This window comes from Spea bombifrons, chromosome 1 (assembly GCF_027358695.1).
Source record: "Spea bombifrons isolate aSpeBom1 chromosome 1, aSpeBom1.2.pri, whole genome shotgun sequence".
Taxonomy (NCBI): Eukaryota; Metazoa; Chordata; class Amphibia; order Anura; family Pelobatidae; genus Spea; species Spea bombifrons.
Window position 1 is genome coordinate 61,119,634 of NC_071087.1, and position 24,840 is coordinate 61,144,473.

The 24,840-nt window shown below is 41.4% G+C and overlaps 1 protein-coding gene across 1 annotated transcript in view; it reads right to left on the reverse strand.

Moving 5' to 3' along the window:
• The window catches only part of ELP1 (elongator acetyltransferase complex subunit 1), a 65,921-nt gene that overhangs the window by 16,156 nt on the left and 24,925 nt on the right, over window positions 1-24,840 (reverse strand). Inside the window, exons 14-27 of the mRNA XM_053462046.1 lie at window positions 23,593-23,754; window positions 21,939-22,045; window positions 21,345-21,448; window positions 21,036-21,089; window positions 20,830-20,935; window positions 14,963-15,078; window positions 13,750-13,823; window positions 12,666-12,744; window positions 12,491-12,570; window positions 10,725-10,862; window positions 9,002-9,087; window positions 8,495-8,640; window positions 8,062-8,185; window positions 584-681 (exon numbers count right to left, since the gene is read on the reverse strand). Coding sequence (XP_053318021.1) covers window positions 584-681; window positions 8,062-8,185; window positions 8,495-8,640; window positions 9,002-9,087; window positions 10,725-10,862; window positions 12,491-12,570; window positions 12,666-12,744; window positions 13,750-13,823; window positions 14,963-15,078; window positions 20,830-20,935; window positions 21,036-21,089; window positions 21,345-21,448; window positions 21,939-22,045; window positions 23,593-23,754 — 1,474 coding nt within the window. The remainder of the gene's footprint in view (window positions 1-583; window positions 682-8,061; window positions 8,186-8,494; window positions 8,641-9,001; window positions 9,088-10,724; window positions 10,863-12,490; window positions 12,571-12,665; window positions 12,745-13,749; window positions 13,824-14,962; window positions 15,079-20,829; window positions 20,936-21,035; window positions 21,090-21,344; window positions 21,449-21,938; window positions 22,046-23,592; window positions 23,755-24,840) is intronic.

The window sequence follows — 24,840 nt, forward strand, 5'->3', positions numbered from 1 at the left end:
GATAAAAGGAGTAGAGAATGGCACCTTGCTGGGATATCTGATCACTACCACAACTAGGTGACCATGCACATTGCAATCAGCAGTGCAAAGCTATTTAGCTGTGCATGAAGGGTATTACTGTAATCAGGGGATGTTGCTGAACCAACTATACGACCAAATGTCATGTAAAAAAGTACACACTCTTTATAATCTGTGGTTTTACATATCAGGACATAACAACAATCATTTTATACTTTTTCTTTTTCACACATGCCTTCTTAATTTTGACTATATTTTTGTTGAATAAATCTGGACACTGTGTAATATGTGTTTTTGTTCATATTTACCTAACTTTTAGACCTGATAAGTAACAGATGATTATATCCTGATATGTAAAACCATAGACTTCGAAGAGGATGTACTTTCTTTTTCACACAACTGTATGGACACCCAACCATCACACCCCCCCTTTTTTTTTATTTCTATTGTGGGATAAGTTTTGTACATATTAGCTCTAATAGTGTTATATGTATGTGTCATTTCAAAATAAAGGTTTTAATTATCCTAAAGGAAGGAAAAAAATATAATGTATTAGAATGCTAACCTTATATTCAGCAGTCCCCACTGAATAAAGTTTTAAGGCATCTGTATATAAAATCTGACTTTTCACCAAGTCCAGAAACTCTATGAAATGATCTGGTCCTGTGTAGAAAAACAAAGTAAATCATACAGACAAAAATCAATTTCACTGTTCTAAAATCTGGTTTGTCACTCCAGCTCTTTACGACATGACCACATACGTGTGGATGACGTAATGACGTAACATAAATATGTACTGTGCAAGTGAATTTGCTAGCAAATATATACTGTATGTAGAAGTTATATTTAAATTAAGTTTTCTCTGCGGGCCACAACATGTGCTAAGTGTGCTTTAACAATCCTCTCTGTTCAATGACTAAATACAATACGTTCATAGCCATATTTGTACGTTTTTTTGTTTGTTTTTTGGGACAATTTGACAATTTAAAGATGCTTCATGTTGTAATATCTTAAAAGAATTTGAAGGAACAAGGGATCAGCTTGAAATATCACAGGTCATCACAATAGGATAACACTAGATTATTTAAAAACATTACTGAACAAATAATGCCTACGAAAGTTAATCGGATTTAACCCCTTCAGTCCCCTATGGACGTACCGGTATGTCCATAAAACGCATCTCAAGAAACCCTTATGGACGTACCGTTACTGCTGCTACAGGGAGATCAGGTTGACGTTTGATTACACGAGCGGGCATTCCCTTCCGGGTCGAGTCACTGCTGACGTCACCCGGAAGGTCATTGGAAGACAGGATATCCGATCGCTCCGATGAGGCACTCATCACAGACACTGTGATCTCTATGAAAGTCTATGGGGACTTGCATGGATATCACACTGTGATCGGTGCAAGAGGGTTGCAGGGAGAAGAGTGAGAAACCATGTTTCTCACTCTGCTCTTATGCCGAATCACGATTTAAAAAAAAAAAAAAAAAAGTGTTGGATATGGCCTTCTAGAAAGAAAAAAACTAAGAATGCGGGGTATTTCCAGAATCAGGAGATGCAGCTTTTGGACGATTTTTTTTCTGCCATAACACAAAGAAAATCTAAGCAACACAGAAGAGTTGGTGAAAAAAAGCACAAGAAATAATTTCTGAGGCCACCTTTGACAGTGATTGGTGGCCAAATAGCTGCGTGAAGAATGCCCAAATACCCCTGATAAGATAGTCTGGGTTGTCTGCTTTACAAAAATATATACTTTTGTGGGTGTTGTTGGTTTATTTGTTTAAAATTAGAGTTGCAATCCCATCAAACCTAATGTAAGAATTCTATGGCTATGTAAAGAATAAAGTGGGCCCCGGATAGACAGAATTCAAGGGAGGGGCCGTATGATCAGGCCTGGATCAGGTGGGGGGTGCATGATCACCTCATGCATCCCTTTTTGATAGGTTAGGGTCATTTGGGGGCGGGGGTTAATGCCCCTTTAAGTAGGGTCATGGTGTAGGGCCTCTTCAGTATTGTGCATGGACACATGTAGAGGCAGATTTTCTATTTCGGAGGAATATTGGTTTTTGCAGTTTTTTTCCCGTTGGAAAAATGTTCGAGTTGGAGGTGCTGATGGCGAGGATCCGGAAGTCGGCTCTACAGAACGGGACTTTGCGGCTGGAAGAACGTATGGAGCAGCTGACCGGCGGAGCAAGTCCGGTGCAAGCTTCAGGATCGGTTACCTGGCCAGAAGCCAGTCAGCACAGTAGGGGCACCCTGTGCTCAACGGCTGGCTGATACTCCAGAACTCTTCACTACTACAGCTCCTGACGGTGTGCTGACGTCTGGAACGGCTGTGCAAGCGCCCCTAAGCCAGCCTGGTGAGTCCTCACAGGATACTGGTCCCGTAGTACATATGCAGGCCACTCAGTTATCTGTGTCTCAGACACCTGTGACGGGTGGGTATGCCCCTGCTATTAACCCTGGGGATTGGGGTTCTTTTGTTTCTGCTCTTACTTCTTTGCTTAATAAGTTCCCTGCTGCTTTTGCTGCTACTTCTGGCGCTGCCATGATTCACATGGTACTTCGTTGGGTACCGTGGGGGGGGGTAGGAGGGCACTGGGGTGCGTTCTGCTGAGGGTGCCTTACCTGTTACTGGTGTTGACAAGGTAGCTGAAGGGACGGATCCCCCACGTTTATCTGATACAGCAAAGTGTATATGTGTTTCGAGGGTCCATTAAGGGCTCACTTAAAACAGGAGGTGAAGGATCAGATATGGAAGGGGGAGTATGTCGATATAGTTACCCTCTTGCCGTTCGAGGGTTTTAATTTGGACAGGTTGTCTAAGGCTGACGACAGGAAAAAAGAAGAGGATGAAGAGAAACGCAGTTTTCCCCTAATCCCTAGAACGTTTCAGAACTGGTAGCAGGCGTTTGCCATTTTGGGAAGTGTTATTGGTGAGAAGGCTTCTGACCACTTTTCACAACTATTTTGCTACATGGATAGCATTGGGGAGGCGCACAGGGTCTATGGCAGCCTGGCCTGGCTCCGGTATGACGAACAGTTTCCTCAGAGAAAAGCGGTGCGTTCGTCGATTAGATGGGACCATAAGGGCATTGCTCTGTGGCTCAAGGCTTTCCCGCCTGGGCCAGCAATTCGTCGTCAGCAGGTCTCAAAAAGGCTATTGCTGGCAATTTAACGAGGGACAATGTAAGTGGGGTACCAGCTGCAGATTTAAACATGAATGTTCAGGATGCTCAGGTTTCCACCCTCTGTCAAAGTGTTTTAAAAAGGCCAAGGGTGGAAAGGGGTCAGGGGGTGGTGCAAAAGGGGACGACTACTATGAAAGTAAGTGAGATGTTGCCGTGGTTGTCTAGATATCCTGATAGGGCGGTCGCAGCTTTTTATATTCCGTTTCAAGATGGTGAGGCGGTCACTGTTGCAAGAAACTTAAAATCCACGTTGTCTTACCCCAAGGTGGTCAGGGAGAAGTTGTCAAAAGAGGTTGCGTTGGGTCGCATGGCGGGCCCCTTTTCTAGTCCTCCTCTGGTTAACCTTCGGGTTTCCCCCTAGGGCGTGGTGCCCAAGAAGGAACCGGGAAATTCAGGTTGATTCATCACCTTTCCTTTCCGATTGGTGGGTCAGTAAACGATGGCATTGACAAGGAATTGTGTAGGGTTTCTTACACCTCATTCGATTCTGCGTTGCACTGGGTCCGGCGCTACGGTAAAGGGGCTTTGTTGGCAAAAACAGACGTGGAATCGGCTTTCCGGCTATTGCCAGTTCACCCGGATTGCTTTCACTTGTTGGGTTGTTTGTGGGACGGGAACTACTTTGTTAACAGATGTTTGCCTATGGGGTGTTCAATTTCCTGTTTCTATTTCAAAACATTCAGTTGCTTTCTTGATTGGGTGATTGGGTGATTAGGGAAGAGTCTGGGGTTCCCTCTGTCATCCATTATTTAGATGATTTTTTATGTATTGGTCCTGGGGGATCTCAGGTTTGCACTATGGTGCTGACTACATTGCAGAGCGTCATGCTGTGTTTTGGGGTGCCTCTGGCTCCTGACAAAACGAAGGGCCCGATTACTAGATTGAAGTTTTTGGGTATAGAGATTGACTTTGTGTCCATGACATTTCAACTACCCATGGATAAGTTACTTTGAAAGTTACTTTGAAACAACTGCAGTCGTTGTTAGGGAAATTTAACTTTGCTTGTTGCATTATACCGATGGGTAGGGTTTTTTTGTAGGAGGTTGGCGATGGCTTCAGCTGGGGTCAAGGCGTCCCATCATTTCGTTAGGATTACTCGGGTCTTGAGAGACGATTTGGCAGTATGGGACGTCTTTCTGTGTGAGTACAATGGGAGGGCCATTTGGATGGATGAAGTGGTATCTAATGTCGATTTGGAATTCTACACTAACGTAGCTGGTGGTGTGGGCTACGGCGTTTACTTGGGGGGGTCAATGGAGTGCTTCCGCTTGGCCCGTGGCCTGGACTGAGTCCGGGATTTGTATGAATCTGGTGTTTCTTGAACTTTTTCCGGTTGTAGTGGCTGTTGAGCTTTGGGGTGACCTCTTTCAGAATAAGCGCGTGAGGTTGCGTTGTTATAACATGGGTGTCGTGACAGCCATCAATAGCATCTCAGCTTCTTCACCCCCGGTGTTGAAGAGACATCTTGTGTTACAATGTTTGCAATTGAATATGTTTTTGTCTGCAGTACATATCCCTGGTGTGGAGAATTCTATAGCGGATGCTTTGTCTCGACAGCAACGGTCACGATTCCGGCAACTGGCGCCGTCAGCCCACTGGTCGGGTTTGCATTGCCCGGCTTGGCTGTGGACGTTGTGCCTTGACCTTGATTCGGCGTTCGTTGGCTTCCTCTACTTGGACGGCCTACCAGCAGGCTTGGACGGTTTGGCATGCTTTCCTGGCTTCGGGGAGTACCCCTTCATCTACCGAAGACAGGTTTGGTTCTGCTGGCGTATTTGGATGATTCCTTTGAGAATGGTGTGTTGGTTTCTAAGGTAAACCAATTGGTTGCTGCATTGTCTTTTCGTTGTAAGTTGCGGTGTGAAGTTGATTTTTGTAAGGTGTTTATTATCCAGCAGGCCCTGAAGGGCTTTCGGAAGGGTTTTAGGACGAGGGATTCTCGTCGGCCGGTTACTTTTGGTATCTTGGGTAGGCTGTGTGATTGTTTGGGTACCCTTTGTACGGACCATTTTGAAAGGGTGTTGTTCCGCGCGGCTTTCGTGGTAGCGTTTTTCGGGGCTTTGCGTATCAGTAAGTTTGTTAGCCCTTCCAGTGTGGTTGAGGGGGGGGGGGTTATCGGTGTTGAGGATGTTTGTGTTTGTTTTGATTCTGTGAGGTTAGATATTAGGTGTTCGAAAATGGATCAATTGGGCAGGGGCTTCACAGTATCCTTGTTCCGACTGGCAGGGTCATCTCTGTGTCCGAATGTTTGTCCCGTTTTTTAGGTTTACGTCCTCGAGTTCAGGGGCCGTTTTTTGTGCACGCTAATGGTTCCTATTTATCTCAGTTTCTATAAAAGGGCTTTCTGTACTTGGCTTGTCTCCAAGGGAGTTCGCTTCTCACACCTTTCGTATTGGGGTGGCTACTGAGGTGGCCAGATGGGGTCTTCCTAAGGAGACCATAAGGCGGATAGGGCAATGGGGATCAGCTCGCTTTCGCTCGTATGTCCGGCCTCATTTGGTATAGTCTGCTCTTCTATTCTTGCGTCATTTTCAGTGCCCGTGAGCTGTCTATTTTTGTCTCTTGCAGATGTGGAATGCTGCCGGGCTTGGATTTTCGGTCATTCCTTCGTCTGCTGAGCTGAGAAGAGGGTGGCCGTTCGTGCTCAGGGCACTCAGTTGAACCTTTCGGTTGACGAAGCTCAGGTTGGATGGTTTGGCTTTAGGGGGAAGTCATGGGATGAGATTGTCTCTGAATTTTATGCTGGGGTCAGATCTGGCCCTCCTCCGCATATTCTGGTATTGCATGGTGGGGGTAATGACCTTTGTGGTGTTCCTTTGAGTGTGTTGATTATAGATATCAAACGTGACCATTTTTCAGGCCTTGTGATTGTTTGGTCGCATATCACGCCGCGTTTATTTTGGTGTGGTGCTCGCTCGTTACAGGGTGTCGACAGAGCCAGAATTAAGGTTAATAAAGCAGTATCTCGCTTTGTTTCCAGGTTTGGTGGCATTGCTGTGCTGCACTCTGATTTGGAAGGTGACAATACCGCCTTGTTTCGTAGGGACGGGATTCACCTTACAGACATTGGCTCGGATATCTGGTTGTTGGATATTAGGTGTGGTTTGGAAAAGGCGGTGTCCTTGCGGAGGAGCCAGCGCATTCAAGTAGGGTTAAATGCATTGGCAAGGTTCCGGTCATGTTTTTTTGGGATTTATTCACGGTAGGTGGGTGAACCCGTCGTGGTTTCTCATCCGAGGTATGGAAACCGTGGTTATTGTGTACTTTGAATGGTCCTTTTCCCACGGGCAAGGTCTCAAGGGAACCAGGGGGCCTTTGTGATTACACCACGTGCTAGTGCGGTTTACGGTGCGTGGTTTGGTGTACGCGGCAACATGGTCACGTGAGTTCCGGCAACAGTTTTAAGTCATATGGTTGTTGCATGGGGCTGTGGTTGTAACCTCCATGGTTTGAAATGGTAGGTGGGTGTTTGGGACGCTAAGTTTGGAGGTTACTAAAATTACAGTAAAATTACGCATTACGTTAATAAAGTTTTCGTGTCACAGTATTTGATTCTAGATAAAGCTGTGGCCTTTGAAATCCGTTCAGTTGTCTGTCTTTATTTGATTATTTAAGAAATTAGCAGACCAACAGAGGTATCCAGTGCCATGATCATATACACCTTATAGTGTGATCCCTATAAGTGCTGGGAAAGTATGGAAATTCTATATAAATTAGGTATTTTGGGAATCAAGACACCTCAGCTGATACATTTGGAGGAGATTTTCCATCACTTTAACTAATTTTATGAGTATTCAGAGGAGAAAATATATTAAAAAATTAGTTTTTTTTCTAATTTTCGCTAGTTTTTACTAAATTTCTCTTCCTAAATTTTCACCAATTATCTAACTATGGCATCAAAAGAAAGCCCTCTCTCTCCTTGAAAAAAACAATAGTTTGCTGAACCAACATGCCACAAAAAATCATGAGATTGATCATTCTACAATGATTTTTTTAAATTTTTTGTACCCTTCATGTCAATGGCTGGTTTAACATTTCTGTGGTGCTCATGTTTAAATGTAATTTACTCATTTATTGTACCCACAAAAGTTATATATTGTGTTTGTCAGGACAAGAAGTGCTTTCGTTAGATATCATTATTTTGATCATATCATAATTTACTATGAAAACATTTATACAATATGGTGAAAAAATCTGACTATTATTTTTACTCTTCTACAAAAGCTAATGGAGAAAAAAAAAGCTAAATAGAGTCTAATATTTGTCCTGAGTTTAAAAATACCGAATGTGTGCTATTTATAATGCCCGTTTTAGCATTCTTGATATAGTTAATGAAACACGGACAGGCTTATTTATACTTTATTCTGTATTATACTTTATTCTGTATTAAATAAAAACATGTTTGCTATGTAATCATAGCAAAACACATGAAAGGTAGTTGCCTATTGCTTGCAAGTAAACCCCTCTCAAAAAGTGTTAGCATGTACCAATAAATGAATAGCATTATACTTTTGACCAGAAAGCAACTGTAACTCAAGAAAACTGAAAACAAGGCACCAGCCTGGTAGCTATTCCAATGCAAGAGGCTTTTTGCTAACTGTAATACATCATCCCATCAAAATGGTGGACATTTTGCATAGCGGGAGAGAAAACCATGATTATGTGTATGTATATACACGTGCACATGCCTAAATATTTACACACACACGTTAAAAAAAAAAATCTAAACACCATCTTTAGCCAGAATATTTACCATAACCAAGGTGTTTAGTAAAGTTAATAATACCACTTGCGGGATAACTTTCTTTTTTTTTTTTTTTTTTTTAAAGGTATCATAACATATACCTACCGCATTGGCAAAGATGTCCAAGTGCTTTGTTGTATCTCTTAAGATATTTGTCAATGGTGTATCTTTGATAATTAACTTCCATTTTCTTCAGTTTGTTCAAGAAAGGAAGGTACTCTTTTGGGTCCTAAAATAGGAAATGTAAATGAGAGGGGTTTATTCACTAGAGGGACAGCCGAGACAGGATTTGTGTTTCAGCTTCTTGCTTTCACTATACATTATGAAGGTCCAACCCTATTAAGCTTCTGCTCCGGGTGCTTGGTTGGCCCTGTATATGTATAGTCTCCACACCCATTACATTATAGAATGTGCAGGGTAAACTCAGCATAAAGAGTAAATCCTTTGAAAAACTAATCACTATTGTCGGTTAACATTTCAAGAAAATAAGCAGAGTTAAGACCTTTCAAAAACAAAATTATTCATTCCATGCACAAACCTTTTGTGATCTCTCAGCCACCATAATGACCAAGTCAAAGTCGTACGTTCCAAGGGAATGATCATACAGGTCATTGACGTCTACCAAGAACATCAAGTACCTCAAGGCTTCTTCAGCACTGACTCTCTCAGGAGATGGGGGGCTCTCTGTTAAAAGTTTCCAAAATGTCATACTAAGCTCAGTTGGTTTTATTATATACACACACACAATATAGACTTATAAGTCTGGGGTCCACCATTACCCATTACTAATAGTTTTATTAGATAATTTATTAAAAGTAGTAAAACACAGTAATTGATACTTATGATTCAGGAAACATTAAATCATTAATTTTGTGTGTATTCTCGATATTAATGCCCATGGTTTTAGATTTGTGCATATGTTTTCCACACACATTTAGAAAAATTCTATGAACCACCTAATCTGGAAGTCAGCTGTATTTTCTCAATATTGAGGGTTCCTGATTAATTGATTTTTTTAAATATTTTTTAAAAAAAGAAAAAGTACCTCTAAGCTCATGAACTTTTTGGAGGGCGATTTCCAACTCGGGTTTCGTTTTTCGGACATAAGTTGTAAGTATTGATAAACAATACCTTTTCAAGAGAAAACAAACGTTAGGAGAATATGACAAAAAATAAAAGGGGTCACATAATAGGGTAAAAAAGGGGAATGTGTCAGGGATAAACATTACTTCAGAATAAAATACTAAGGACGTTTAGTAGACAAATTGTGAATTCTTACTTGGGAATTACTTTTCCTAGCGCACTCTTAGGCAGCATTCACAGGAGACAAGCACTTCAATCCCAGACAGGGCAGAAAGAATAACGTTTTAAATAGACAACAACCCCTTTATCCTTTAAATGCCAGGTCAGTGGATATATTTCCCTTCCAGGTCACAATCCTATACACAGTTTATACTTTAACTAAGCCTATCTATCTACTGGTTTGCTTTTTAGGTGTTATGTTTAGCTGTAGACAGGAAACTGATGTAACAAATGTTTTGAACTAGATTTAGTCTCCCAACCTATAATCCAGAAATGAACAAAGAGTAACAATTGAGACGTTTTAAATGGCAGGATTAGGCCTGGACTAAAAACTGTGTTAAGCATAGTAGGTGTAAAGTACCGTATTGGCTCGGATATAGGCCGCCCCCGTATATAGGCCGCACCCTAAAAGTTTGGTGCTTTTTTAAAGAAAAAGTTTTTTCTTTAAAAAAGCACCAAAAAAACATGCTGCCACTCTGTCCTCCCCCCCCCGAGATATGCTGCCACTCTGTCCCTCCCCCCCGAGATATGCTGCCACTCTGCCCCCCCCAACCTATGCTGCCACTCTGTCCTCCCCCCCGAGATATGCTGCCACACTGTCCCCCCCCCCCGACTTACCAGAGCAGACTCCCGGGTGTCTTGCGGGGCCGGAGGGGGACATCTATGCACATCGCATATACAACTCCCGGTGCCGGCACTCAGCGGAAGTGCCGGCACCGGAAGTTGTATACGCGTATTGCATAGATGTCTTCCGTCGGCCCTGCAAGACACCCGGGAGTCTGCTCTGGTAAGTCGGAGGGGGGGGATGTAAAATGCATCATGCGGACGTTCACCGGCGTCCACGCGATGCGCTTAGACAACCTCCCGTGCCGGCACTCCCCCCGTGGGAAGTACTGGCAGGGGAGGCTGTCTGAGCGTATCAGAGAGTAGGATACAGGTCCCCTGCACCGCTGCAGGGGATCTGTATCCTAACCCCGCTGCCTGCCCGGCGCCCCGGACTGCATGTCCCGGGCGTCGGGCGCTAGACCCCGAATATAGGCCGCACCCCCACTTTAAAAACTTAAAGTGGGGGGAAAAAGTGCGGTCTATATTCGGGCCAATACGGTAATTGTCTTTCTTGGCCAGATGTTGAATAAAACTTTCCAGATTTTTGCATAGTTCAAAGATGTTGATTTTCTTTTGGTGAAACAGAGTGTAAATTTAACAGTTTGTTCTATATATCCTGACTTTAGGGCACAGTCTTTCATGTGAATGCTGTCTGAAACTGCCTTGGAAATATGTTTGATGAATGAGACAAGAAATTCCAAAATCAGGGAAAATGAATCTGAATAGAAAACACATTTTTGGAATTTCTTATGTACCATTAATCAGACATCAGTATTATTGGTTTACAGAGTTCCACGGATGAGCATTTTGCTATTGCCATTTAAAAGCCACATGCTTGGCAAAACGTGTAATGCACATACTTGTCGGGATTATTATCCTCCATGACAGATCTCATTGCGTCACAAACAACATCAACTTTTGTAGAAGCTGATCCTTGCAAAGACTGTTTGACTGGAGTATGTGAAGTGGGGTACATTGTTGTGGTGACATCTTCTTCCCTAAGTATACACACACCATATGGTCAACAATACAATCACAAAAAGGGTAAAATAAAAGTGTTAAAATTTTTTGCATATTTAACATGAAAATACATTAGGAACGGTTACCTTGAAGAATTGCACTGAAAAGATATGCTGAAAGATATGCTGTAGTAACTTTTTTTTGTAGGTCTGATAATATTTTTAAATAAATAAATCCCAGGACAATCGCTGTGGACAAAGCAGCAACACATTTATTAACTGCCCCTCTCCAGGTTATGATATTTTTAAAAATATATGTCCTAAATTCAGGTGGTGTTAAGCCGTTAAGGATAGGTCAAAAATGTTAAAACTGCTAAACGATGGTGAAGGAAACTAAACTCTGTGGAACCCCTTTTGTCATGAAAAATACCTATGTTAAAGAGTTAACAAGGCATCTTGCATGAATAAGAGAAAATGTAACATTTACTTAGGTCACATCCTGCTATGAATGTTAACTGGAGACATGGCCATCTAACATGGGGCAATGCTGGGGGTACCAAAGCAGCTGCCCCTTGAGCATAGAGTTGCTATCCAGCCGTTTTACCAGAACAGCCGCTAAGCCCTTACATCTCAGGGCCGGGGTATGTAGAATACCAACAATCCAAAGTCAGTATATATATATATATATTTTTTTTGAAGAGGCTAAGAAAGGAAGACAGCATAAAAAGTGGGAGAGAGAAAAGAAAGAAGGTTAAGAGATAAAATAAGTAGAGAGAATAGAAAGAAAGGCAAAAAGAGGCAAAGAGAGAAAGAAAAAAAATGAATATATGACAGGGACAGAGAAAACCAAGAATGAGGAAAAATTGAGAAAAAGAAGAGGAAACAAAACAGAGGGAGGGGGATGAAAGAAGGAAAGTCAAGATAGGTGTGAGGGTCGGTAGGGGAGCCTATTTTATTGGACATTAAGAGAGCGTATAAGAGCAAGTAAGAGTGCGTGATAGTGTGCGAAAGAGTCAGTGTGAGGGAGTGAGTGTGAGTAAGGGTTAGAGTATGAGAGCACGAGTAATGGTGTCAAAGCGTGAGTGTGATTAACCCTTTCAAGTCCTCTTAGGATGTACCTGTACATTCTTAAAACTTGTAGCAAGAAACCCATTAGAAGGTATCTCCCTGCCCATATATGGGAGCCCCTTAGCCCTTTCACATGCACAGATAGCTCTTCTCCCAAGTCAATTTCCCATTGCAACATAAATTTACATTTAGTAGGTAGGGGGTCATCTCAGGAAAGTGAACCCCTGGTTGCTCCCCAAAGCTTTATAATAATGAAAAGATGTTGTGCTGCCAATCTTCCTTCCAGTTTAGAACAGGGGACGAATTTGCTGGATAATCTGCAATGTTTGTGGTTTATCTTAGATATTTTTAGAACCTTAAATAGAACTTGGTGGTGGCAGCAAGTAAAGCTTTGGGGTCATGGGGAGAATAGGTTTGGGCTTAAACTGTAGTTACTCCGGGTTTTTCATTAGCCCTTTCACTCTCATATTGTCACGGTGAGAGCTGGCAGTTAGTGGTTTCCTGGGGGTCTCTGTGACACCATCTATAAATGGTGTAAGACTACAGGGGGTACAGTAAAAGAGCAGAAAATCATTCAGTATTGAGTAAAATATACTTACTTTAGTTCGGTCAAAAACAAATTGATATAATTCACAGAGTCTATTTGTTTTATGAATAGGTCCACGTTCTCCAGAAAAACCTAAAAGGACATTAACATTTAAATAAATGTCTTAAAAACATTAAATGATAAATTGAAAGAAAAACAAACAAATGGAAACAAATATTCAAATTTACCTTTGGGTTGTGGTCATAAATTAAATTGAGACTGATCCTGAGCTTCCTCATACATACAAATGCTTCTTTAAACATCAAGCTAAAACAAGACATAGTTGTATTTAGAAAAAATTATACATTCACATATTTACACACATATAGAAATAAAAGTATTTGCACAAATGATAATTTCTTCTATTTTGTTTATTTTTCACATTTAAATGTTTCAGATAATCCAACAAGAGGCACAGAGACATCTGCAATGCAGGTAAGAGGGGCGGGACACCATCTGAGTGTATGTGAATGATTAGTATCTGTGAATGAGGAAATGAAAGAGTATATGAATGAATGTGTGTGTGATAGCATGGAGGTGTAAGTGTAAGAACACCACCTATCAGAATGCATAATAACTACTGTAAAGTAGTTGGTGGAGGAAGGATAATGGTCTGAGGATGTCTCAGGCTTTGGGCTATGCACCGTAGTTCCAGAGAAAGAAAATATTCATGCTACATATTTGTGACACCGGTTCGGGGAAAGCTCTTATCTGTTTCAACATAACTGTGCCCTTGCACACAAAGTAGGGTTCATAAAGACTAGTTTGGTGTGGAGAAACTCGTGTTTGATATCAGTACCCAAGGTTTTGGAATTGGATGTTCAACAAGCTTGTATAAGTACGATGATCAGGTGTCTGAATACTTTTGGTCATAACAATTACAAAAATAGAGGAAGGCATTTTTTTTTTATTTCAGGGACAGTGATCCATCAATAAATCAAATCAGAACATCTCCTCTAGTTACCCATGGATTGCTTGCTAACATATTAACCAGCAGGACTTAATTTCTACTCATACTACAAAGTCAACCATGTCCTGTTGTGTTGCCACCATGGTAGTAACTAAATTGTCTGGGTGTCTGGGTAAACAAAAAGGAAGGGTTCTGATGTGGATTGAGAAGGGGTGTTAAGAGTAGTATCCAGTGCAAATTTGAATGGCCCTTTAAATAACTTGTACTCATAATGAGCACACTACACGCTAAAAACAAGACATTAAATAAGCATGTTTCTAGATATTAGGCTGATTGAGTGACAGTGAATTTTTATCACTTACTTGTCAAGCCAATTGCGTATCTGGGCAAGAACTAGAGCTCTGTGGTGAATGGTCTCTAAGTTTCCACGTGGCATCTGTGAAAACACATTATTATTCATCCAACTGACAGTACATGTGGTAAAAAAGAAAGAACTGCATACAACCAAAAACATTTTCAATTAAGGGGCATTTAACACTAGATGAGATTTTTTAGCAGAACTTGTATAGCATTTCTGATACAGAGTTTTGTCAAAACAGTGAATGTCAACCAAGTTAAAAATAGCCACTGTTAGTTTTGCAGAATATTTTCTTTTTAGGAGTATCTCTGAACTGAAACACTTAACCCTGTGTGGAATTAAAGCACAATTTTAATAAATGTAAATAAATATACTTTTTGCATTTGTCTCTATTAAAGGAATAGTCATGCCTATTTTTTCAAGGATCAGTGGAGCAAATATAATCGTGATAAACATTCAGATTCATAGCCTGTCCTATGTTGTGTCCCAACTTGGCAGCAACTCAAGTTTTAGCTTTCTCGTTCTATAGAAACCTTTATTTGACCCAGAATGCATGGCAAATTACAGACCACTATCCAACCTTCCACTTTTTTTGGAAAATTATTGAAAAAATAGTGGCAACTCAACAGGACGACCATCTCTCAAGCCATAACATATTTGTTGGAAAGAGCGCTAATCCGAGTGCTAAATTATCTCCTTATGACGTATGACAAGAGACAAAAGGTGGTTATTCCATCCTAATCCTCCTGGATCTACCAGGTGCACTTGACACTTTTGACCATAGGTCATTGCTACCACTGGGGAAATCATTAAGAGACATGGCCTAAGATATCATTGCCATGCAGATGACAAAACTCTACTTAACTCTAAAGTCGTCAAGGGGTTAAATATGGGCTTAATTTTTAGCAAAAATAAATTCATACATGGGGATAGAATTGGCTATAAAGACAGGATTAGCTATAGCTTGTTGATATCAATTAAGTTTTTTGTTTCCTTTTCCTGCAGGATAGAATTTTATGGACTTGTGTCTTTTTTCTCAACCTAAATCGGAATTTTGTAATCTGGTGCTCCCTGTTGTGGAGTACTCAATCCATTACCAGCTGCTTGAAACAAGTGCAGCCTTCTCTATCTACATTAAAGTAAAATCTACAGTATGATTCCTTGTGCAATATTATATTTATTTTAGAAATACAAGGTAGAAACTGTGAAAAAATTACCTGCAGGATTATTTTACTGTCCTGGGGAACCACAGTGACAAGCCTAGATCCTCTCTCAACTTTGCGAATGGTTTCATCATTTGGCTTAGGCATGCTATTCAGCTGAGCTTCCAATGCTGTAAAATATTACAGGGAAAGATTTCATAAGTACAGGAACCAACATTATTAGGTATAAAGTGTAATAGATAAAACACAGACAAGAAGTGACTTTTGTGTAGGGCTGAAACAACTAATCGATAAAATCGATAATCGATAATGAAAATCGTTGTCAACGAATTTCATCATCGATTAATCGGATCGATTTTTATTGATTATAAAAAGAGGTTTTTTTCAGAGCAAATGCTCTGAAAAACTCCTCTCCTTATATAATCCGACCTCAAACAGAGATCGGATTATAACACCGGAATCCAGATCCCCCGCTACGCTGCAGGGGACCTGGATTCCCCTCACTGTCGGCCGGTCTCTCACTTCCGTCTCTCTCCCCCTCCCATCTGCCTCCTCCCCCCTCCCATACACCGCTCTGCCTCTCTACCCGGCACCGTTACTGAAGGTACTTTCCCTGCAGCTTCATAGAAGCCTCAGTGCAAGTGAAGGTGAGTAACGGAGTCTGTCTGTGCGATGCAGACCCCCACCGGCTGACAGAGAATCATCCTCTCTGCATCGCACAGACAGCCTCCGTTACTGCACTTCACTTACACTGAGGCTTCTATGAAGCTGCAGGGAAAGTACCTTCAGTAACGGAGCCGGGTAGAGAGGCAGAGCGGTGTATGGTAGGGGGGGAGGAGTCAGAGGGGTGTATGGGAGCCACCCTCCAATACACCACTCTGGCTCCTCCCCCTCTCATACGCCACTCTGCCTCTCTACCCGGCTCCCTGGTGTCTTGTCAGAAACGGAGGTTCACAGGAGGCAGAGTGGAGTATGGGAGGGGGAGGAGGCAGAGTGGAGTATGGGAGGGGGGAGGAGGCAAAGTGATGTATGGGAGGGGGCGGAGCCAACGTGATGTATGGGAGGGGGGAGGCAGAGTGGAGAATGGGAGGAGCCAGAGTGGAGTATGGGAGGGGGAGGAGCCAGAGTGGTGTATGGGAGGGGGAGGAGCCAGAGTGGTGTATGGGAGGAGGCAGAGTGGAGTATAGGAAGGGGAGGAGCCAAAGTGATGTATGGGAGGGGAGGAGGCAGAGTGGTATATGGGAGGGGGAGGAGGCAAAGTGATGTATGGGAGGGGAGGAGCCAAAGTGATGTATGGGCGGGGGAGGAGGCAGAGTGGTGTATGGGAGGGGGGAGGAGGCAGAGTGGAGTATGAGAGGGGGGAGGAGCCAGAGTGGTGTATGGGAGGGGGAGGAGCCAGAGTGGTGTATGGGTGAGTTATAGTGGTGTATGGGGGGTATTATGAATTTTTAGGGCATATAGGGGGTATAAGGCATATGGATATTAGGCATATCAGGGGGGCATAAACATATCTGGGGGTAAAAGGTATATCAGGGGGCTCAGTGGCATATAGGGGGTATAAGACATATCGATATTAGGCATATCAGGGGGGCATAAAACAAATCTGGGGGTAAAAGGTATATCAGGGGGCTCAGTTGCATATCACTGGCATATAAGGAGTATAAGGCATATCAGGGGCACAGTGGCATATCAGGGGGCACAGTGGAATCTGGCATATAAGAGGTATAAGGCATATATGGGGGCAGAGTGGCAAACTGGGGGTCAAGATGTGCATAACTGGGGGCAGTTTGGTAAATAAAAAAATTTAAACAAGGCTTTTTTCTCAGTTTTTATTAAATATGAAAAATAGTTAACATATGAATTAATATTTACTAATAACTTTGTATTAAAACCTAGTTTGAGAAACACCGTGTTTGGGTTCTTGTAGCTTTTATTATTATGTCAGTAAAATAAGAAGGTGAATAGAGAGAGGCCATTGCAATAAAGAGATGAAAGTGTAAATTGTACATTTTTTATTGCAATTTTTCTTCAATTTAAAATAATGTATTTTTTTATCCGATTAATCGAAAAAATAATCGGCCAACTAATCGATTATTAAAATAATCGTTAGTTGCAGCCCTACTTTTGTGCATTCATTATCGATACAAAACAGGAAATTAATCAAGTCAAATTACATTTAAATGTAAACTTCAATAGTTCTTAGATGGGTTTGATCAATGCAAAGGACTCGGTAAAGGTGCAGCCATATTCGAGAACAAAGACTTAATTAGGGTTGCAGATTCTAGCCTATTAACTTTCTCAATAAACAGGAATGTTCACAATGTTTGGTGCAAATAGGTGTTTATGTAACCTATGGTTGCTTGTACAAAACAGGAACACATTGGAGAACTGTATAAAACCCTAATTTCACCTATAGTCTGTGCCTGATGCGTTGCTTGTTCTGTACCCAAGTTTCTGCTTGATCTTGTTACTGACACTTGACTTGCTTGCCTGTGACCCTGACAAATGGATATACTATTTTCTGCTGACTGTCCTCAACATTGGCGTCGTTGACCAGACTGTTTTGACTTGGCATCACTAAAACTATTCATGTTTGTAACTACAGTCTGTATTCCACCACCAGTTGTCCAGACAACAACCAAGCCATACTACGGGGCCTTCATAGGTAGCCTAGCTGCTATCCTTAATTCTATAACATCTGGACTAAGTCTTCAGGATCTTCAGGGTAACCAGTCCCAGAGCTTCAGGCCTTCTGACAGCATAAATACCTATCCACCAGCTTCTCCTCAGCCTGCAGTCTCAGAATCAGCACAAACATTGTGCGTTAGGAGCTTCAGGGATTGGGTTTCCACAACCAAGCCACCGTACTAAAGCCGAAGATCACGATACGCATTGCCACAGCCTAAGTGGTGAAAAAGCACGCCACCACAAGACTGTTGAGCAGTGTAAAAAAAAAAAAATCTGAAAGTCTGATGGACTAATCCAGGGTGGCAGCTGTCAGGATAATGCTACCTACCAGAATGTATAGAGTCTACTGTGAAGTTTGGTGGAAGTGGGATAATGGTTTAAGGCTGTTTTCAGGGTTTGGGCTTAGTTCCAATGAAGGGTAATGTTAACGCTATATCATAAAGACACTAGGGCTGCAACTAACGATTATTTTTATAATAACTGGATGTTAAAAAGAAACAGAATAAAGAAAAAAAAAAATAAAAAAAACTTCCCCAACCTGCCCCCCCCCAGTTATGCACATCTGAGCCCAGGTTTGCCACGCTGCCTCCCAGATATGCCTTATACCCCCTATATGCCACTGTGCCATGTGTCCCCCCCGACTTGGTGTATAGTAAGGGCAGCTGGTGAATGCCTGTGCGTATATAAACCTCTGCTGCTGGCCGGAAGCACTGGAATGAGCACCGGAAGGACATATGATGCCGGCGCTCCATCATAGAAGCCAAAGCGGAAGTGCCGGTAGCAGCGGAAGTGCTGGTAGCAGCGGAAGTTGTCTGCGTGCATCGCACAGACCTCTACCGGCTGCCGGAGAGGAGGATACAGGTTCCCTGCAGCGCTGCGGAGGATCCACCTCTCTGGCAGCCGGCGAACGTTGCGCAATGAGCGCAGACAACCTCCGCTGGTACTTCCGGAGGGGCTTCTATGGTGGAGCACCGGAAGGTCATGTCAAGCTGGTGCTCCATCATAGAAGACCCAGCGGAAGTGGAGGACAGTAGCGAGGGATGTCTGCGTGCATCGCACTGAGGTCCGCTGGCTGTCAGAGGAGGATGATCTGGGTCCCCTGCAGCACTGCGGGGGATCTGGATCTTAGTGTTGTTATCAGACCTCTAATTGAGGTCGGATTATAAGACGAAGGGTATTTTTCAAAAAAAGATGAGAGTTGGTACCGTGTTAGCCGTAGAATTACAGGAGACAAGTGGAGTTTGAATGATGCCTTTATTGGCTTACTGAGTAAATATAGATTGCAAGACCTCTCAGGTCCCTTCATCATGCATGTTATACAAAAATGTGAAAAACCTATCTAAGTATAAGTCAAATGACATGGTTAAGAATGGGAAGCAGATAACATCAAAATGTCAAAGGCACAGTTCTTTGATCAGTCAATAGTGTTAAAATCAGAGGTGGACTGGAGTCATAAAACGAGGTGTCAGGAGGTATTTACACCTCTAATGGGGTCAGGTTGTGTGCCTGTCTGGTTTGTTAATCTACAAAGTGATAATGGGATACAAATTCCCTAATCCTGGTTGAGGCCAGCATTGAAAGAGTTAAATTTGAGTTTTAATTTAACCTCCCATATTTTTCTCTCCACCTGAGTTTTGAACAAAATGTTCTCCCACTGGGGTCTCTGCTCTCTTGTTGTTGATGTTGAATCTGTGTGAATTAAACCTTTTATGCAATGGCTGGCCTGTTTCACCCACATTTTTCAGAGCATTTGCTCTGGAAAAAACCCTCATCTTATATTCGATAAAATCGATTCAACTAATCGATAATGAAATTCGTTGGCAACGATTTTCATTATTAATTATTATCGATTAGTTGTTGCAGCCCTAAAAGACACTTTAGACTATTGTATGTTTCCAACTTTGTGGCAACAATTTGATTAAGGCCATTTCTATTTCCCCCTGTGCACAAAGAAAGGTCCATGAAGAGATGTTTTTTACAAATTTCAGGTGGCCTGCACAGAGGTGCATAGGATTTAAAATGAAGTTAAATCTTTAGGTATCATTACCTAAACTCCCTACAAGACATCAGACCGATATCTAAGCACTTAACTTCATGTGAAATCCTATGCACCTCCACTGAAATCCATCTGCACCTGATATCTAGGTTTATGTAATAAATGAGTTGGTGATGTTGCAGTTGGGCTGAGAAGGATGTCTGATCTAGGTCAGTAAAGTAACAAATTGGTCTGAGTTACCAATGCTGAGGTTTGATATACATGTTAGTGGTCTATGAGGCTTGCTGTGCCAGGGAGTACTGTGTAAAAGGAACATCCAGGAACAGAATTTAGTGACCAATCAACTGGACATCTGGTCAGTCTGTGCCAATGTCCTATTTTTGGGCAATCTTTTAACCCATCCTCCATGGGAATTTAAAATGCCAGTATTTTAACTCTTTCCATCCAATGATTTTTGTGAAGCTATAGCCCTAACTTTAGGACTTGTTCATAATTTATTTTTATTTTTTTTACATTTTGTTGGAACTGGATGGCTCCCCTGATGGTGACATCAGTGGGCAATAATTTTTACATGTTACCAACTTTTTTATTTTTTTCTTATATTTTTCTGAATTTTTTTTTTTTTTTTACCTATCACATTGTGATTAGTAAACTGTGCTCCACAGACTTGCATGGTTGCATGGAGAGACTCTCTACGTTTTTTTTAAAAGGCACCATCTTACAAGAGGAAAAACACAGTGGAGCTTGTAACCTCTTTCCAGGGCAGTCACAGCTTGTCCTGGGGTGGGTTTTCCTTGTCACTAAACGTCTTGCTATCAAGGAATTTCAGCGACACAATTTAAGCTTAGTAGGTGACCATTGCCATATTATATATGACGGATGTTGACATTTAGAGGAGGGGCAACACACCCGACACGATGTCAAGGTATTCCGCAACATCATTTTAAAGAAGAAAGCGATCATAGATCACTTTCTACACCCCTTTAAATTGATGGCATGCCAGGCACATCAATTGTCATCAACGGGATGATTTTTTGTGACGCGCCTGTTACATCAATTGTCATCAAGGGGTTAAAGAATCAAAACTAAATTTCTATTTAAACCATGAACAGAAGATGAGTAATCCTTACTGTAACTGCAGTACAAAACTATTTATATTGTCAGTCTCATAATAAGAATGATACCAATGGTTAAACGCAACCTAATATATAATTGTCATGCACAATGAATAACTTACCTGTTAATGTAGTGTCCTTCAGCGATATACATCTGCAAGTGTGGGAATGGGTTGTTAAAAGAAGAAAGTCACCATGTATTGCAAAAGAAGTGATATTAGTAGCCACCTGTTGAAGAAAAATACAAAATAAAATTATATATATAATTTTTTTGCTGCCACTGCCATAGTTTTTCTAGATCTTAAAAGTGCAGTACAACTGAACTTACCTTCATATTGTTAATAAATAAGCAAGATCTATCTGTTAAACCCAATACAACCTCCTGCAGGAGTAAAAAAAAAATATGAAAAAATTAAACGTACATATATGTATAAACTCTTCAAAACATTCATACGTACAAATTCACAACACGCTTAAAATGTCTACTAACTAGGCACTGGAGACATGCTCTTATCTTATAATCTTTGATGATTACAACTAAATATAAAACTAATACATCACAATCATGGCCTTTGACATACTCCGGTGCATAGCTGTACAGTTGTTCCTACGTATACCTCTGAACAAAGTGAATTACCTCTTTGTCTACAGTTGCTAAAGCAATTTGTACACATGGTTGGAGAAATCTGACGCTGTGACCCATTACATCCGTCCAATGCTTCAAGGCAGGAGTAGGAGACTCTATTCGTAGAGACATGTCAAGTGATTTTCCATATAATGGAGTGTTGTAGTGTAGTAGGTATAAAAGAAACCAAAAACATAAAACAACAAGTTCCATTTGTGATCAACACAAGGGATGCTTTATACATTGGAAGACAATTTCTTCATGCATACATAATTAAACAGCATTAAAATAATGAAATAATGGAAGTGCACACAAATATTTGGGCTTCCTGAATGAGACAATTCTGAATGCCTTCTCTGCCGCTGATTAGGCACTGTCAGTACTAAAGTAAACATATCACCTAGTATTTATATAGCGCCTTTCTCCATCGGGACTCAAAGTACTTTTACCCACACCCTTTAGAATTAACCGAATCGGCAGCTGAAAAATAGTTATCATTACTCAATAAATGGTATGCTTAAGGCTGTGTTAGTCCCTTTCTCCTCCAGTATCATGTGCATGACAATGAATTATTCAAGCTGAGAAATCAATGGAAACGGCACTCACCCCAAAGATACTTCCAGATCTGTCCATCTGCAGTCTGCAACGCACACGACCTTGTCTTCGAACTATAGCAGAGATTGGTAATGTTCCCTAGAACAGACACTTCCTGCCTGATTACAAAAGATATTTAAAAAAAAAAGTGTAAATTGTACAATTGTATTTTGCTTTAACAGTAGACAGGCATATTGGGTGTCAAAATATTGAACATAACTACCATGACCAGTAATACTACATTCTTAAAGTTGGAAATGGGATATATTTGGGTGAAATAAGGGGTTACCAGTTGTCGATACACCTTCAAAAAAAGTTTATAGTACTAATTGTATCAAGAAAATATACACAATATGTATGTATAAAATAGATGGCTTCATTAGTTACATATTCATTAAAACGCAAGCTAATAATATAGTCCCCGGTTGGAGCTCTGTTTTCCCCCAATTGAGCATGTAGAGACTTTCCACTTAGTCTTAAAGGGACTTTGCTTACATACTCCAAGAGAGAGAGAGCGAGACCCCCATCCACGTACTACATTATTAGCTAGCTTGCATTTTACAAAATTACACTTTGTGAGTTTGCATTTTAATGAACAAGTACTTTAATAAGCTATTTTAGTATTGTTCTTTTTTTTATTGGGGTTGTTAGATTATAGCCGACACACCTTCGTCTATTTTATGATTTTAATGAATTTCATGTCCTCAAGTTCTATCCCTTCTCCTCCCTATTTTTACAGTCAGCATAAAATAATTCAAAAAGTTACGTTACCATGGCCCATGATATACACCCAATAATAACCCAAACAAAAGTATATATTTCTGTACAGACTAACCAGAGTATTTAATCAGGTGCATTTGGACACTTTCTGGCATTTTTTTTTCACTTCGATGTTGCTTAGGTTTTTTGGCAGGGGTTATGTGTTATGGCGGAGAAATCCAGCCAAATTTGGAATCTTGCATCACAGATTACAGATCTCGAGATTTTTTTGGGGGGGAATTTGCAGTGCAAGAATTGATGCATTCGTGCCAATTGAAAATAACCCCTTTTCTCATTGTGGCGCATCATAAAAAAAAAAAATATTGGCAGAACGGGACAGTGTTACTGAAAGTTTTGCCCAATACCTTTTTTTAGCAGAGGGCATCCATGTTGAGGCTTATGTTTAGCACAAGCAGGGGGGATTGTGCAAGAGGACAGAAGATGTATTTGTCTTACATACTTGGCGTGGCATCCTCAAATGGGACATGTTAGAATTCCAAAAAAGTGTAAGTCTTCCCAGTTTTACAATTCTTGTACAGTGCATAAACTACTATTCAAAAGTTGGCCCTGTGTCTTTCCCTTGAAAATAGATTTGAGACATTCTGCTCTGGGGTGTAAATTTCAGGGAATAACAATGATGTAGAAAAGAGAGACATAACACCTGCATGTTTAGTCACCACAGCATTTACATGACCCTACTGGCAGCAGATTGGTTCTTGGGCAACATCCTCGAATGCAAGGCAGTCCCCTTAACTAGTCACATGCAGTGCACATTGGAGTGCGCTGCTGTATTTTCTATTGGATGTACCTGTACGTACATAAAGGCATCATGTGATGACTGTTTTAAAAAAAAAAAAAACTATATATTAACTGAAATGTAGACTGGATTTCACACAAATTACTATACCGTATATCAATGTGCTGTCCATCTTCTTCTGAGACTGAGATATGGTGAATCAATGACTCAGAGGGCTTTTGCCCTTGACTAACAGCCAAAAATTTGTCCACTTGCACCCAGGAGAGATGGCGAAAATGTAGAGGTTTTGTGTTAAACAGAGGCACTTGCAATCTGAAAAATTTAAGGAAAATTATTACAAAGGATTCTTTTGTTTACTAGATATGTTAAGTAGCTCTTATATACCATTAACATCGGTGTTTCCACATGACCATACATGCTTAATAATATTTTTGCATTATTGCCAAACTAACCCTGTAATAACAAACATTTACACAGCTAAGAGATCATATTTTCCCTCAACAAAAAATTAGTGCCCCCCATGTTTCTGATGAATTAGCCCTGAACACAGGTTGGGAAGCCCTTCTGACAGATCATGCGATAAATGGGAAATGGAATCAGGGAGATCAGAAGCATTCTTCCAATTTCCTAAAACCTAAGCACAAGATCTTCCTCCATAAATTGGCCGGTAAAGCAACTCCTGGCATTTTCTGGAGTTCCATGTCTCAAAATGTGCAAGTTGAATCGAGGTTCTCATTTGCAAATGGATTGGGAACTCAGCAAGAAGACTTTCAGATTGTTCAGAAATGTGGAGCTACTGTTAAAGACCTCATGGCAACAAAAGAAAACTTGAAGCTTCCACATTTTCAGTTCCATACAAACATGATACCTCCTATCTTCAGGGAATGTATTTGTTCCCCCTGCCTGAAGGCTTCCAAGTCGTGCTCCTGCCATGTGCCCAGCCTGAGGGCTTCCAAGCGTGCTACTGCCGTGTGCCCTGCCTGAGGGCTTCCAAGTTGTGCTCCTGCCATGTGCCCTGCCAGAGGGCATCCAGCTGTGCACCTACCTTTGCCTTGCTGGTGCGCTTCCAGCTTCCTACCTGTACTGAGCTTGTCACCCCAAGGTTATATCCTGCTTGTGCTCAGAACACCTATAGATGGCGCCGAAGAGAAAGACTAAGGCTAAAGCAGAGCACAGCCCTGAACTGGATGCATCAGCCTAATTACAGCCATGCTCTGAACACAAACCTGGCCCTGCATCGAGACCCCTACCTGATCCGGCACCCAGTGCCCTTACAACATCCTTCTCAGGCAAACAGGCAATCCTGCAGTATCTAGCAAATGTGTGAAGACTTCACCAAGTAGCCAAATTGCAGGCCTGCTCTGTTGATATCACACACTTATCCACCCAGGAGGTAGA